At 41.3% G+C, this 16,634-nt stretch overlaps 1 protein-coding gene and 1 pseudogene across 5 annotated transcripts in view; one reads left to right on the top strand and one right to left on the bottom strand.

The window, feature by feature from the left end:
* The window catches only part of TGFBR3 (transforming growth factor beta receptor 3), a 181,389-nt gene that overhangs the window by 59,472 nt on the left and 105,283 nt on the right, over nucleotides 1-16,634 (top strand). For 4 of the 5 annotated variants that reach the window (XM_072997929.2, XM_072997928.2, XM_020807120.3 and 1 more), the window contains exon 3: nucleotides 9,949-10,133. The exons of the other annotated variant lie outside the window; for it this stretch is intronic. In XM_072997929.2, coding sequence (XP_072854030.2) covers nucleotides 9,949-10,133 — 185 coding nt within the window. The remainder of the gene's footprint in view (nucleotides 1-9,948; nucleotides 10,134-16,634) is intronic. 5 annotated transcript variants of the gene reach the window in all.
* LOC140707138 (U1 spliceosomal RNA) lies at nucleotides 14,917-15,071 on the bottom strand (annotated as a pseudogene).

The raw sequence follows: 16,634 nt of genomic DNA, 5'->3' as shown, positions 1-16,634 counted from the left end.
TGAGAGATCCAGGAGAACCAACTCCCTCTGCACTCCCTCTGTTGGCTTCCCATAGAAAGTCATTGTGCAGCATGACTAGGGTCATTTCAGTACCACGTCATGGCCTGAACAGTGACTGAAAAGGATCCAAATAATCAGTTTCCTCAATGAACACCTGCAATTAATCAATCACAATTCTCTGCTGTTGTTTGTTCAGATTTGCAGAATGCACAATAAGCTTATTTTACATAACAACAGTTTTTATTACAACAGGAAACTTGGGTGTGTGTCATATACAGTGGTGCCTCGCAAGACGATTGCCTCATGGGATGATTAATCCGCAAGATGATTGGTTTTTGCGATTGCTGTGGCGCTTCACAAGGCGATGCTTTCTATGGACGATTTTTGCAAGACGATTTTCCCCCATTGGAACGCATTAAATAGATTTCAATGCATTCCAATGGGGAAATTGCGTTTCGCAAGACAATCGTTGCTATGGACGATTTTCACAAGAAAAATGTTTCCCTATTGGAACGTATTAATTAGATTTCAATGCATTCCAACGGGGAACCACGTTTCGCAAGACAATGTTTTCACAAGACGACGTTTTTCGCAAAACAAATTAACATCATCTGGAGGACTTTGTACCTGAAATGCTTTACTGGTGCTTGGAGGGGATTGAGGGAAGACGGAAGTAGAAGAAAAAGCGAAGAGAGCTGTTAGCACGGTTGTATGCATCTCCACTGAGTTATTTTTTACAGAGAAAGCCTGCCACCTCTCTCTCTCCCCAACCCCAAAATCTTTCAGGTCTCTGAAGCATGAAAGATATCAGGTCTCAGGAGGTCTCACTCCAGTCAGCCTAGGTTGTAGTTACTGAATATGCTATCAAGTTGAATTCAGGTTATGGTGACCCTAGTAGGGTTTTTGAGGTATGTGAGAAATGTAAGGAATGGTTTACCATTGACATCCTCCAGTGAGTTTCCATGGCTGAGATGGAATTTGAATCCACTTCTCCTGAGTCCTAGTTCGATGCTGGTCACAACTCTACACTGGCTTTCTGAAGTCAACCTGGGACAATACTGCAATGCAGGGCTGAGGTGGTCTTCATCTCTTGTCATACTAGTGAGAGACAAGGCGTTCTGAATATCAGATCATCTAAGCATTTGGGATGTTTGTCTCCTTTCTGCCTTCATTTGGTCTTCATCTCTACCCAGTCCCCTATCCATGTATCTAATAGGTGGGGTATAGCATTCCTCTTCCACTTTTTAGCTGATACTGTGAAATTTGCGACTCGATGTTTTGTACCCGAGTGACCATTCAATTTTTTGAAAAGCTGTAGTTTGCTAAGAAGGAGCTCTGGAAAACAACATACTGGCACAATTGCAGTATTATGCGCATTGCCAAATAATAGCTCCTGCTGCTAAAACAACAGAAGCTTAGTTCACATACTCTTGTGAGTCCTACTTTTTTAGGGTTTTAAAAACCCATTTTTAAAATATTGTGTGAACCGGATCTTAAGACTCCAAAGCAGCTTTTGTTTATAACTTGCTGGGCAACAAATGTTACAGGTAGAAGTTGGGTCTTGGCAGGAGACTTTGCGCATCTGCTCTTAGAGGTTTTTTTGTTTACTCTGCACAGATGTTACATTTTGTGTTGCGCCATGTGCTCCGCTCAACAGATGTGGCATCAAAGAGGCTGCTTATTCATCCCTTTACTTCTTGATATGGACCAAACATTTATAATAAATAGTTGCAGCTGCAATCTTGCACCTACTTAGCCCAGCAGTAAGCCCCACTGAACTCAAAGTGACTTACATTTGGTTTGCTCTGTTGTTATGTTTCAGATTAGTTCCTAATCTGCTGTGTATATTGGCAAAACATTTCCTGTGTCATGAGAAGATCTGTCTCTCAAAAGATCAGGAAAACCTTATTTAAATCAGTTTGCTCTGTAGAATGGGCTTCTCCATATGCAGTTTACTCCCCTCCTAAGTGGGAACCCCTTTCTTTTAACATCTTCTTTTGACATCAGTGGGTAATTTGGTGCCTCCATTAACAAGTTAAGTTGACACAAGAGATGGAGGGATTGGTTGGTGAGAAAAGAAAAAAAATCTCACGCTTTCTAAAACCCTTCCAGATCCAAAACATAATCTTTGCATTTATCTCAAAAAGAGGCAATGGTGAACTACTCAGCAGCATCAGAGAAGATCTGACCATTTCTATCATGGGTGACAGACACATGATGCCGAAGCATCTGTATTCTCTTCTTCCATCCCTGGGAAAGGAATGGAATGGTAGAAAAGGCTTACGTGGCAAAATGACTTGCATGGCCACAAGTGGAGAGGACTTCAAGAAATAGCCTCTCCCACAGCTAGATTACATTGAGGTGCTGTGAGGGACAGGAACGGAAAGCAGAGAAGGGAATGCAGTTGCATGATTCATGGCCGTGTCCTATTGAAGTAGCAGCACAAATAGCCTCCCAGGTTAAGAGCCTTCCTTTGTTTTCCAAGGGAAGTTGGCAGGTTGAATGAGGCACTAAGGTCTTCCAAAGTGCAGTTCAGTCTTTTCAAACATGGTGCTCTTCTGGTATGAAGCCCAGAAAACTAGTGAATCATAATGGCTTGGGTACAGCACAGGGAGTTGAGAGATTCACATTCAAGTCCCACTGATCCAAGGAATCCACTGGATGTCCTTGGGCTCATCTCTCTCTCTTTCTGCTGGATCTACTTCATAAAATTGTTGTAAGAATAAAATGGAAGGGAGCAGAAATACATTGTCTTCAGCTCACTGGGGGAAAGATGGGACATGGATGTAGTTACTAAAGGGCTATACATTCCATCACCTCCACCCACCATGGTTTAACCACACACCAGGTGAGGGAAGATGTGTGCAGGTCTCCACTGCCTTCTAATCTTGATGCTGGGCTCCCTCAACAGCCATCTGCCTGTCAACACTGCTACCTGTTCAGGAAGTTTGCCAGCCACCCTTCATTAATACTTCACTTAATGGAAAATGTTAGTGTTCATTGCCTTCTGTCTTGTCTCTGGCTACATTTCTCCAGCTGTGACTTCTGATCCTTTATTTTGATAACTCTAGAAACAATGACTGCTGACTGAAGACTTACAGTGAAATTGGGGTGGAGTGGGGTGGGGTAAATTTAGAAAAAGCTTGCAACCCAGGCCAGCAGATTTTATTGTATAGAGCTAGAGAAGCCACTAGAAATTCTTCTGTTGTTGTATCACATTTGTATTATTAGCAGTGAAAAATTGCTAAATGGTGACTTTAGAAATAAGGGTCTGTTTTTGAATCTGACTTGCCTTGGAGCTAAGTCTGATCTTAGCTCCATCTAGACCTATTGAAATCAGTGAGATTTAAATTAGTTCAGACTAACAACACTCATTCATTTACGTGGGTCTACTCTAGGCAGGATTAGTGCTGGTAATCATCCAGATGTTTTCTGTTGCTCTTCTCTTCTGGCTGGAGACAGACAATAACATTCTTCTCTAGCTTCCTGACTAGTTTCTCTTCTAAGCTGTTAACTTCAGGAGTGTGACCATTTCTGCATTTGTGATTTTTTTAAAAAACAAAAACAAAATCAGGCTACATGAAGACAGTATTTTTATTTATTGTTTCGTTTATTGGGATTTTTTTGGTCTTCTTTAACACATTCAGTGCAGTAAGGAACCACGATCCATTAACAATCCCATTCAGGCAAGGATGCTGATTCTGTTGAGTGTTCCTCTCAGAAATGAACTGCAGTGCTGGTTCATTGAGTCTGTATTGCATTTCAGTGGTCATTGTGTCCTTAATGGTACCACACGCTGAATTAAAATCCTCCATGACTCTCATTTCCACTGCTTGGAGCATTTTAGTATAAAAGATATAATTGGTTAAAAGATTAGTGTTAGTGTAGATGTTTGTGGTGGGATAGCTTTTAGGCATCAAATGCTGTCAGTGCCATTCAGCTCCCTAGTGTTCCATGAACTGGGCAGGTGGCAATTTGTATCTTTTCAAAAATTACATTACTGTACCAATATCCCTGGTGCCACTGTAGCCGGTTGTTTCTAGTCTTCTTTTATCTCTTGAAAAAAGAAAACCCTTGAGTTCCACATGCACACAGTGGTGGGCATTGCAAAGAGTCTCTCTTATGAATTTTTGCTAATGAGGATGTGTTTTCTTCCGACACACACCAGATCCCACTGGGGCAATCTTGCTTTAAAATTTGGAAGAAACCAGCAGGGTATGGTTAACTGACTCTGGAGGCTGCAGCACGTATTTCTGCAACCTGTGGGATTCAGTCGCCGTTTTCAGCTGACAGCTCCGAAGAGTTCTCTGTGGAAATGGAACAAACCATACTGTCAAATATCAGAAGTAGAATCAAGCCCACTCTCAAGTTATATGTTAGCTTTAAGATTGTAATATCCCCTCCCTTTGTCACATCTTTGTTTCTGTGTTACAGCACAATACACGTTAAATATTAGCCACCTGGTGATATGGGAAATAAGGGCATTAAAATAAAACTCAATACTTTCCAGATGAACTGTGTATTTTTATTAGCAGCACATAGCTGTTGGAGGAAAGGAATCTTGTCATGTCAGAGAGTAAGAAAATCTTATTTCTTATTATTTTCTATAAGAGCAGCCACTGGGGAATGCCTTTCATTGTACAGACTTGTATTATATGTAATGGACAGTTAACCGTTAGTGATATTACCAAAGGGGAGAAGATAACAAATTCATGGATGGAGGCCATGTTCTCTTGAGCTGCCTTGGGTGGTTGGCTATGAAGAATTGTAGTATCAGCAGTGGAATCCTCAAAGTTGCAGGATAGGGAGTTAAGCCAGTTTATGTAGACAAGCCTTCTGGGTCCTGGTCACATTGATGGTTGACTCACAGATGGGTGTGGCTATGCAGATCAACAGCTTCAGGCCTCCCTACAACAGACCTTCCAGTGTACCCATGATATAAAAATTCTTAAGCTGCCACCCCTCTTTACTGAGCTTCAAGATGACAGATTTATTAGTTAGTCTCATTAGTGAAAAGGTGTTTGCAGATGAGATGAGAGCAGTTTATTTCTTAGTGCACACATGTTGTTAAGTAAGAAAGGTTTTTTTTTTTTTTGAAAAAAAGATTACTTTTATCGGGGAATCTCTAGGAATGGTGAGTGGCTGGAACATGCATAGCAGGATGCCAGTAGTTGAGGGCAGTTTAGAAAGAAGCCCGTAGGATGTGGCTTCCAAAGAAAATTGAACATATTTTTCACAGTGGTTTTTATGTGGTTTAGCAGTTGCCAAAGAAGTTGACACAGAGAGTTTACTTTGTTGCTGAATATACTTTTTGGGAGGAAGGTAAGGACTATTAGGCTATACATCTTCAGGGTTATCACTGAATGTTTCTCCTGTGCAGAGTTACATAAGCAGAAATTTGGGATAACATCTAGGGCTTTTGGCAGACATCTTGAATGAAAACTGGCCCAAGACATTCTGCTGCCTGAATGCCCACATCCATCCAAATCAGAGTGCCCAAAGCCAGACAGCTTTTCCTATGAGCACCCCTCCCCATTCATAGCATACAATACAAAGACTAAAATCCAGTAGTAAAGTGAGTTAAAGTAGGCTCATTATATCAATGGGATACAGTGAGTCAACTCCTCTGGAAGTTCCATTGATTCAAATGGATCTACCTAACTGTGCTTTCCTATGCTAAATTGCTGTTTGAGTAGGCCCATTTGAATCAATGGAACTGATAGAGGAGTTCATTGCAAACTAATGATAAACTATAATTTAAAATCCATGACAAAATTAGCCACCACTTAAACTCTTGCAGGAAAGGTGACTCGTTGCCTGCCAGGGTGGATTTGATTTAAATGTATGATCAGAATCCTGTTACATACACTGGTGTAAGTGAAATTGTGTAAATCACAGTGTTAAACTGGTGCTAGTTTTGAAGTTGCTAAATATCCTTGCAGCAGCGCCAGTCACACACTCTTTTCGGGGGAGAAGAGTTGCATGATAAGATCCAGATCTACTCCGTTCCATGACAAAATGTGCACTTTGTCCACACGTGGGCATAATAATTTGGATTGCCACACTAAAGAATGTATTGAAAGTAACTCTGGAGATTTTAAAAAGGTTTCCAGAAATTTCCCACATCATGTTGAGAGATTGTGTGTGTGTGTGTGACTCCAAAGGTATCGTCATTCAGCATTGGAAAATAGCACTGATCTGGTCTATGATTTCATATAGTCTGTTATTTGCATATACAAGTAGCTGTTAACATGTCTGGAGACACAAACTTAATTTGAGAACTGTGCTTTCCCCCCTGGTATTTACTAGGCTGTGTTGTAGGGGAAATAGAAAGATTAATCTAAATAATCTATAAAGAAGTTTTTGACACCACATGAAACTGAGACTAATCAAAGAACTGATTGACCTTAGGTAATTCAAAATATGAAATTTGAATTATGTAATGGTATCTTTGAGCTATACCACATTTAAAATTAAAATGATCATCACATGGGACTTTTTAAATAGAAAGAACATTGCAGCAATAATTTTTTTTGAAAAACTGATTTAAACAAAATCTAATTTAAATTTAATTTTTTATTTATTTTTTTACCCATTCTGTTGTCTGCCTCCTAACCCAGTAGCAGTGTAACTTGAAAATGTTTTTCGAATGGGATGGGGAGCACTCTGTAAGTATATCTATACTACAAAGTTGTAGTAATGTGATGCTACTCTGACTGCCATGATTCTATCTGACATAATCCTAGGGTTTGGAGTTAGGTGAGATACCAAGAATTCTCTGCTAAACACCTCTGTTACACTCCTCTAAATCAGTGGTTCTTAACCTTTGTTACTCGGATGTTTTTGAACTGCAACTCCCAGAAACCCCAGCCAGCACAGTTGGTGGTGAAGGCTTCTGGGAGTTGCAGTCCAAAACTCCTGAGTAACCCAAGGTTAAGAACCAGTGCTCTAAATGACAGCACAGAAATGTATGTACTTCACCAAACTACAAATCCCAGGATGCCTTTAGTCTGGAGCCATAGCAGTTAAAGTGATAGCAAACTGTGTTGATACAGAAGAAACTCTCAGACCAAACATCCTTTAGAAGTGGTGGCTGCTGGAGTGAACCTCCTTGCAGATACAGTAATCTCTGGGGTTGTGATAGGTAGAGACATACAAGAAGAGGCATAGACTTAGATACAGACAAATGCTTGTGTTTTTTAACTTGAATACAATAAAAATAATTAAATTTTTGGAATAACGTTGAAGTGTGGTAGGTAGGAACAAAAACCACAGTGCTTCTTCTGCAACCTCTGGAATGAAAAACAGCCAGAATCTCTGCCTATCAATCTGGCCGTATACAAAGATCTGGAGAAGGAGGGCTGCTTTCTGTAAATATTTAGCTTCCTGCAGATGTACTTATGTGTAAACTACTCTGCATGCCTCAACTGTAAGGCTGTTTTACTGTGGTTTAGTTGTCTGGCTGTGGAGCCAGAGATCAGGAGTTAGATTTCCCACTGGGCCTCCTTGACAGCTGGACTCAGTGACCCATAGGTCCCCTCCAGCTCTGATAATGATGATTATGATGATACAGAACTGAAAGAATGGGGTACTATGCCATGCTGGGTGGAGGGAGCTATTTGCACGGTTATATATCATACTTTAAGCTGGAAAAGGTTGTTAACTTATTTTGTTATTGTCAGATCCACCAAGGCCCCCAGACGAAATTTCTTCAGTATTCTGGTGGATTTCTTGAGTGGTCTTTGCATTACACACCAGTGCAACATCAAAAGGAGTGCAGTGATCATATAATGCGGATGTTTTCCCCTAATTGGCAGTGAAGTTCCTCAGTAACCTTTCCCCTCCAAATCTTTGTTAGCCTCACCCGCGTCTGGTTTTGACATTCTAGTATCTCACTGTAAATTCTCTCCTTTCTCAATAATCTTATATTTTGAGAAATGAGTGTTTATTTTATGTTGTACAGAATGCAATATAATCTTATCTTGCAAGAAACCAAAAACGTCATCATCATTCCTGTTTTGCAGATTAAGATATGAAGAGAAAAGTGCTTGCAAAAATCACCCAGTGAGCTTGTGGCTGACCTTGGTTCTGAATGGACACTATCCGAAGTCTAGTACTGTATATAATAGCCAGACAGTTCAGAGTAATCGGGACAGTTTGGAGAAATAACAGATTGATTAAATGCCTGTTAGTTGCTCATCATTTAGCCTTGGAAATCTGATTGCTGAAGGCACATCTTTTTAAATGGATGTAATCCAAAGAAACCTGTGTTTTAGCCCTAAATCTATAATCCTACATGTACTTCCATTAGAATCCATTATTTGTACATAAATTTTAGGGTTGATTGATAAAGTCCAAATGTCCTTCATTCTAAACCCATCTTCTTACTCCCAAACAAGCTCCACTGAGTACAGTAGAGTTCATGCCAGAGGAAAAATATATTAGTATTTCACCTTTGAAACAGAGAGCCTGGTTACATTAGTTAAAAAAATCCCCACATTTAAACGAGTTTTAGTGAGTTTTAAATCAATGTTAAAAAATCAATTCAAATACAGTGGTGCCTCGCATTACGACGTTAATTCGTTCCAGCAAAATCGCTGTAGAACGAAATCGTCGTAATGCGAACATAAAAAGCCAATTGAAACGCATTGAAACCCCTTCAATGCGTTCCAGTGGGCTGGAAACTCACCGTCCAACGAAGATCCTCCATAGGGTGGCCATTTTCGGTGGCTATCTTGTGAGGAATTCGTCCCAGAAAACAGCAGGGAGCCATTTTATTTACCCAGCGGTCATTTTGAAACCGCTGATCAGCTGTTGGAAAATCATCGTTTTGCGAAGAATCAGTTCCCGAAGCAGAAAACCGATCATCGCAAAGGGAAAAAAACTCATTTAGACCATCATGTTGCAATTGCAAAAAGATCGTCGTAATGTGGTTTCGTCGTAATGCGGGGCAATCGTAAAGTGAGGCACCATTGTACCACCTTACTGTCATGGTGATTTCAATAATACTGTTGCATATTCTGACCTATTTCAGTAATGTAACCTCACTCTCAGAGGGAGGCCCCAAAGATTTCATTTGGTCTGACTTCCAGGAGAGTATGCACAGGATTACAGACGGCATGTATGGATTTATTGCTGTAAGCAGCAAGTTCTTCTGCTAACTACTGTAGTAAGCAGCAGTCCTCTCATGAACTTCAATAAGCAAAATCTATGCTTGCTTTTCAGAAGCATTTTTGCTCATCTTTTGCACCCAGCCTTTTTCATTCATTCACACAGGTTGTTGTTTATATCGTTCATAAATTCTCAGCTTAGAATATGTAGCCTTTGTTTATAATATGGAGGTATCAAGTGGTTAAAGAGAAAACTGTCTAAATTTTATTTTGTTTAAATACTAGTATTCAGAAATCCTTTTAATTAGGAAAAATCCTAAGTGGTATAAAAAGAAGGTCACCTTCCTCAGGCGTAAGTTTTCAGTAGGCGCTAAAAACTCAGAAAGAGATTATGTTTGTTCATATTGTGTGTGCTGTGACTTCCAAAGACTATTTCTGATATATCAAGGAATTGATCCAAGTTGGGAAATATTCCTTAAAAAAAAGTAAAGCAAAGTGGGCTGCTTATATAGTGCCCTATAGTGCTTAAAGTGTTGTTTGGGCAGTTTACCAATTAATTATGCAGGCTACTCATTGCCCTCCACCGAGCCGAGTACTCGGTTCACCGACCTCGGATGGAAAGCTGACTGAACCTTGAGCAGCTACTTGGAATTGAACTCGGGTTGTGAGTACAGTAGAGTGTTGGCCTCAGTACTGCAGATTAATCACTGCGTCACAAGGCTCCTGCAACAGGAGGATCTTGTATCTTGGGTACCATGTTGCTTTGTTTGCCAAAAAACCCTAAGTGAAGTGAAACATTCCCCTTCATAACATTGTTCATTTGCCATTTGTTCTGCAGGTTCTCGGCCCACAGATCAATGCGTCTTGTCACCTGTCAATAGCTCACATCCAGTTCAAGCCTTGCTGGAAAGCTTCACCGTCTTGTCTGGCTGTGCAAGCAAAGGAACTGCTGGATTGCCCCAGGAGGTCCATGTTCTCAATCTCAGGAGTCCTGAAGAGGGTTCTGGACACCATGAAAGAGAGGTAAAGGAGAGCTCTTGCTACTGCCTAGACTTCACCTTTGGTGGCCTTTCAGGCAGCTTTGCTGAAGAGGACACTGCCGTGACCTGAGAGGGGTGATGGTTAGAGGGGTGGATAGTGAGGGCAGACCAAAGGAAAACATGATAAAGAAACTAAAAGGCCACGTTCAGAAAGAAGTCTTTAGCTTTCTCATAGAGGCTCTGGGATGCTGGGTTTTACAAGGTGTAGTGCTGACCACATCTCAACATCTCTGACGTCAGTAGTGTACTTGCCTCTGACTAGGCCCAGCTCTGCCTCAAGTGAGACCCAAGGTGGTGCTGCTGACTTACCAAGAGTGGTTTTCTCAACTGACACATGAGTTAGCAGCCCTTTCCAAGTAACCCAGCCATAGTTACATAATAAGGTCTTTTACATGTCATTTACATTTTTATCCTGTCGTTCTGCGAAGGCACTGAGGATGGTAAAAGGTAAAAGGTAAAGTTTCCCTTGACATTTTTAGTCCAGTCGTGTCTGACTCTAGGGGGCGGTGCTCATCCTGTTTTTCAAGCCTTAGAGCCAGCGCTTGTCTGAAGACAGTTTCCGTTGTCACGTGGCCAGCGTGACTAGGGAACGCCGTTTTACCTTCCGACCGAGATGGTACCTATTTATCTACTCGCATTTACATGCTTTCGAACTGCTAGGTTGGCGAGGAGCTGGGACAAAGCAACGGGAGCTCACCGTCGGGTGTATTCGATCTTACGACTGCTGGTCTTCTGACCCTGCAGCATAGGTTTAGCCCGCAGCGCCACCACGTCCCTGAGGATGGTACATGTGGTCAACCCCTCCTCCCATTTCATTCTCATAACGAGCCCATGAGATGTTTTAGATTAAAAGGCATAAAATAAATGGCCTTGAGGTCTACTTGAGTGGAGATTTAAGTCTGGTCTCCCAAATCCTGGTCTGAAACTATAACTTTCAGACAACAGTGGTGTTTTTACTTGTCAAAAATGTCTCTTTTCCCTTCAGGTTTTACTTGCTGAAAATGTTGTAGATTACATCCAAAATATTGCCATTTGTCATGGGTGGCCCAGGAAATATGGGTGCCTCAGACAGGCCAGCAAATAGTATTCCACCCATCTCCATTTCAAGATATATGGTACCTAAGAGTATCCATATTATTTTGGCACAGAATAGTTCGGCCATTTGAACTTTTTTAAAAAGAGGCTACATTGAGAAAAGAAGTTTTGAGTGGAGAAGTTCTGTGAGAGGCGGATGCTGAACTTGTATTCTGCTCAGTCATTTCTTCCCACCAAATGTTAATCCCACTTCCTATCAGTAATTCAAGTCAAGTCAAGTCAAGAACCTTTATTGGCACCTGAAAAGAAACATACATTATAACATAACAGGCAACAGTAATTGCATAGGGCGGGGGAGACTTGGAATAGAGAAGTAGGATGCTGAGTGTTAATCCTCCACTTCCTTGCCACTTCTCTGTTTTAAATCACACCCTCCTAAAGCCCTGGTTTTTTTTAGAAAAACAAAAATCTGGGCTCTCTTACGATTAGCTCTTACCATTAGTCTCTAAACTGGAATACTCTGACAAATATTTTACATTTGTTTTATACCCCCTAAGACTTAGAATCTGAGGCCAAATTACTTCTTTAGACTATATTTCCCAGAATCTCCCATAGCATTGGCAATTCTGGGGGATGTGGTACAAAAACCCAGCTTCCCCAATCTTGGCTGAAAACATTTCAAATGTTCATTATAGTTAGTAAGTGCATCAATCATCTCCAGTATGCTTAGCTTAATTTAAAATATGAGAGAGAGAAAAGAGTATTAAGGAACAGATTTGTAAAAAGAAGACAACCTTCTTCAAAGCCTCTTTGCCTGTGTTGTAAATTACCCTGCTTATTCTTGGAGGTTTGCCATAACCACTATAAACAAATGTTTAAACTCTTCTTCTAGCCTCAGTTGTGGGTCTTTGGTCTTAAAATGGTGAGAAATGTTGATCAGATTGCAAGTGTTGCTAACTTCAGTGGTTCTTCTGTATTGTGTAAATGGATCAGCAATGCCTCTGTGTCAAGAAACTTGGGGAAAGGATTTTGTTATAGTTGCAGTGAAGAATAACGCATGAGGAGAGACATTTTCCTGAGCTTAAGCTTGTACAGTGTTATTGTTTGCTCTGAGAATATATGAAAATAGACATGCGGTGGGCTGGGGAAAAAAGGAGATTCTAGAAGCTAAACACGAAGAGTGGAATACGCCACAGTCCGTTGCTAGGATATGTAGAGCCAGGCGTACAGGCTCGGATGCCACTTTGAGCACATCATCTTTGTTTATCCTATGACTTACAGGACAGTTTGCTTCTAGGTAAGTATGTTTAGTATTGAATTCCAAGCAAGAATTACCCTAGCATTAGGCAGAGTGAGGAAGACACCCTAGCCAGCAGATACTAAATGTTTGGGAGGGGTGCTGAGATCTTAGAGGACAGAGCTTTGAATTCCCACATTCCCTGCATGCCCTGAGCCAGTCCGCTGCCTTCGGTATGTGACATACAGTACCAGATCAGTCAACTTTTGTATATGAAACCCTGGCAGGGCAGATTGTGGGTGCCTCTTTTACCTCAAAATGTCTCACGCCAGCTATGGTTCCAGTAGGTATATTGAGTATTTACTCTTGGTATCACTTTTTTTTAGTATTTACTCTTGTTATGAGATTTTAAACTCCCATTTAAGCTTGATGAGATTAGGGTGTCTTCCTCACTCTGCCTAATGCTAGGGTTTTTGCTTCCTTGTAAGCAGCTGGATTTCTAAGTCCGAATATGGGCCTATCGAGTCAGTGTTGCTCACACTGACTGGCAGCAGCTTCCTGTGTTTATAGGCAAGAGTCTTTTCTGTTGTCAGCCAGAGATGCTAGGAACTGAAAATTGGACCTGAAAACGTGTGCTTTCCATCCAGCTGCAACTTTTCCCCGAATCACCTACGCTTCCAGCAACAGTTTTCCAAATCTGACTTTCCTGTGTTTTGAGGGTGTAATATAGTAGCTTCTCACGTGCTGTTGCAGAGCACATTCCGTGTCCTCAATATTTCATGTATTTCCTGTGTCCTTCTGAATCTTGGGTCTTCGTAGTCATCAGGGATGGCTGCTGAGAAAATTAGCCAGGAACCTAGAAAAGGATTGCTGGGAAAACATAAGTGTATAAACAACTGGGTTAGAACAGGAGGGTTTTTTTTCTTTTGCTTATAGAAGTTCGAAAACAAAATAGTGCAAAGGTTATCTTTACCCTCATTGTTAGAACTGAAGCTTGATGCTTAAGTTTAACTCAAGGAAACTCAAAGCCTCGTCACCTCAGGCTGAGAGCAGAGTTGCTTCCTCGTGGCTTATGGCATTTCCTGTTGCCTGACAATTCATTTTGCAAAGGCAGAGATTTATACATTGATCGTGAAACGTTTCCAAGATCTGGGAGTGTAAATGGTATTTTCTGATCTGTTTTTGTTTGTATACCCCTGCTCCCATGTAAAGAGATGGCAAGCTAGCTTTCCACATGCCCTTTCATAATCTCAGGGGTAGGGCGAAGACCGCATTAAAAAAATTTATTCCTGCAGTTGGCTTGTTAGAAGTGTGTGTTTTGTTTTGTTCCTGAAGCTTGTCACGTTACAAGTTCTGCTAAATTACATATGCCTACATGCTGAGAGGGAGCTCACATTGCCTTCTTGCAGCAAATCCCTCATAGGCTTCATGCATTAAACATTCTCCCACTCTCATTCTCTTTCTCATAAATATACAACATATTGCGGTTACATTTTTTGACACTCTCTGAGAATAGAAGTCTGAAAACAAAAATCTCTTAAACATAACCACTTGCAGGAGGGCAAGCTGCTTTTTGCATCATGTTCCAAGCACTGAGGGTCTGATAAAACTAATTAAAATTATTAATCCCCATGTAACAGAATATTATGGTGAAACATTTAGGGGAATACTTGAGGTATTTCCAGAGTTACAGTACCTCAGAAATATTGGCTGCTTGCAGAAACCTGGGATATAAAACCTATATGGAAATGTAATGACATAGCAGTTAGACAGTTTTAAATTCTGTTGCTATTTAACTTCTTTAGTTCAATATTTCCCAACCAGGGGGTCATGACCCCCAAGTGGGCTGAAAAGTGTTTTCTGGAGGTCACAGGCCAGCTTGTATATGTTGTAGCCCTTCTTAAATAATTTCTTTCTTGACCTTTCAGAGCAGGATATTAAAGTTAGCCTGTATGAGAAACAGGCCCTGTGGGGGAGAAAGAAGCCTCTACTTTCTGAGAAGGGATGACTTTACTCCATTAAAAATGCTCTTTTATGCAAATGTGGTGATGGGGTTACAGGTTACTTGGCTATTATAAAAGAGGGTCGCAACTTGGAAAAGGTTGGAAACCACTGCTTTACCTGCATGATTGTGATTAGGAAAAATAAGACAATAGTTGATAGAAAGGGGATTGTTAATATTAAGATTTATTGTATTTTTTGCTGCAATAGACACACTCTCCCCCCCAAATAGTGGGGGAGAAAGTATGTGCATCTTATGGAACAAATACAGAAAAAGGGGTTCAACCACCACCACCCAGAAACCCCCTACTGCCATGCTGGAAGGCCTCTGAACTAGCACCAGAGACTGCTTGCTATTTAGACCCCCCCATTCTGCACTGCTGGCTTTCCAGGATCTGTTTCCTATAGCCCACCTAGAAAACCAGCAAGGCCTGTGGTAGCAGGCAATAAAAATAGCCAAGGACCAAAGAGGAAAGAGTAATTCTAGAAAGAACAGGGGAAACCACAAACATAGTCCCCCACTTAGGCAGTTGCTTTCCCCACATTTGGGGAAATCACAGGGGTCAACATATCCAAAGTGCAACAGATGAGCCTTACCCTGGGAAAACCACTTTTACAATAATGGTATCTCCTCTGCCAGGTATGAGTTAGAATGGCCCCTGGCCTCCTGCCCCTTTCTGTGCCTTGCCTCAGTATGGTGACCCCCGGCTGCACCTCCTGCTCAGAACAGGGCTGCACAGCCACAGTCCCAAAAGAGGCCAAGAGAGCTCTTCAGTGTTTTGGGGTGCCCTGCAGGACCCCCATCAGAGGCTGGATTTTCCTCCCACAATCCTCCAGTGCACAGATATTAGCATATCTGCCTGCTTGCATCACCCAGTTGGCTTCTCTACTGGAGAAGCAAAGCAGGAAGGAGGAGTCTCTTTCCCTTCACCTTCTGCAGAGAAGTTAGACAATGTGACCAGCCAGACGTGTGGAGCAGCAGAGAGAGAGAGAGAGAGAGAGAGAGAGAGGACACAAACAAAAGCTTCTAAAACAAATTGCCAGTAAGTTTAATAGGCCTGGGAATGGCGAGGGGAAGATAAATTTACTACTTGTCTTTAAAATCTGATAGTTTTACTTTAAAATCTGTTTGTTTTGGGCTAAATTGTGCTTGGGTGAAAAGGTGCTCCGTTTGAGTTGAAACCTGCTTGTGTAGAAACGTGCACAGGGATACTTGCTTTAAAAGCTCTCTGCAAAGCCTTTCAGACCAGCGCCGATCAGCTGTTAGGTGGGGAGAGGGGAGGGGGAATGAGCTGAGAAGAGCATGGAGAAGAGCACAAAATGGCTGCCAGCTGCTGGCTGCCTGCTGGCTTTTAGCTGTTTAGGGCTCTTTTTAGCTGTTCTGGGGTCTACCAAGGCACTGTGAAGAGCAAGGCTCAGTCTACAGTGCCTGGTAAGTGACTTTCTTTTAATGTTTTTAAAGTTTCTGACCTCCCCCCCATAAAAATGCATTAATTAATTTTCAGTGCCTTTTTATGGGAAATTTGGATTCAACTTGCAAACTTTTCAACTAGTTCTGGGCATCTAATAGAGAATGTATTTCCAAAGCGTGTTGCACCAAGGAAACTAACTGTGCCTCCTGACTTCTAACTGGATTACAGTACCTGCTTCCTGATTTCAGCTACTATAGTTAGTATTCAGTTTTTTTGGCTTTGTGTGGCCTAACCTGTTGTGCCTTGCATGCTATAAATGTTCAATTATGTCAGAAACCCGAGATTTGGTCTTATGCTGAGCATGTGCTACTGCTGGTGAATGGGTTAAGCTTTGTGTTGCTGTTCTTTTGCATGACCTAAAGTAAATAAGGAAAACCAGCTGTTAAACAGTTTAATTTCACTATTTATCCTCCACACAACTAAAAGGGACCTGTCAATGCAGTGCTAAATCAGACAAACTATTTCTAATTTAATATAGGCTTGAGCTGTAGCTGGGCAGAATTGCACAACAATCTCATCTGTCATTGAGACATTTCTATAAGCATGGGGAGGAGGTGGATGAAAGGAAATATAAAATATAGGTAGAGTGGTATAGGTCCGATGCGTCTTATGGAGCAAAAAAATACGGTAATAACTTTCTTAGATTCTTTAAGATCTGCTACTGCAGTTCTGGACATGTGTGTTCAAAAATGGTTGCAAGGTAAGGTTATAGGATTGCAGTCCAAGGCAGTTAAGATCA

The sequence above is a fragment of the Pogona vitticeps genome, chromosome 4 (assembly GCF_051106095.1).
Source record: "Pogona vitticeps strain Pit_001003342236 chromosome 4, PviZW2.1, whole genome shotgun sequence".
Taxonomy (NCBI): domain Eukaryota; kingdom Metazoa; phylum Chordata; class Lepidosauria; order Squamata; family Agamidae; genus Pogona; species Pogona vitticeps.
The sequence above is the reverse complement of the archived record's forward strand: the minus strand, read 5'-3'. Positions and strand labels throughout refer to the sequence as shown.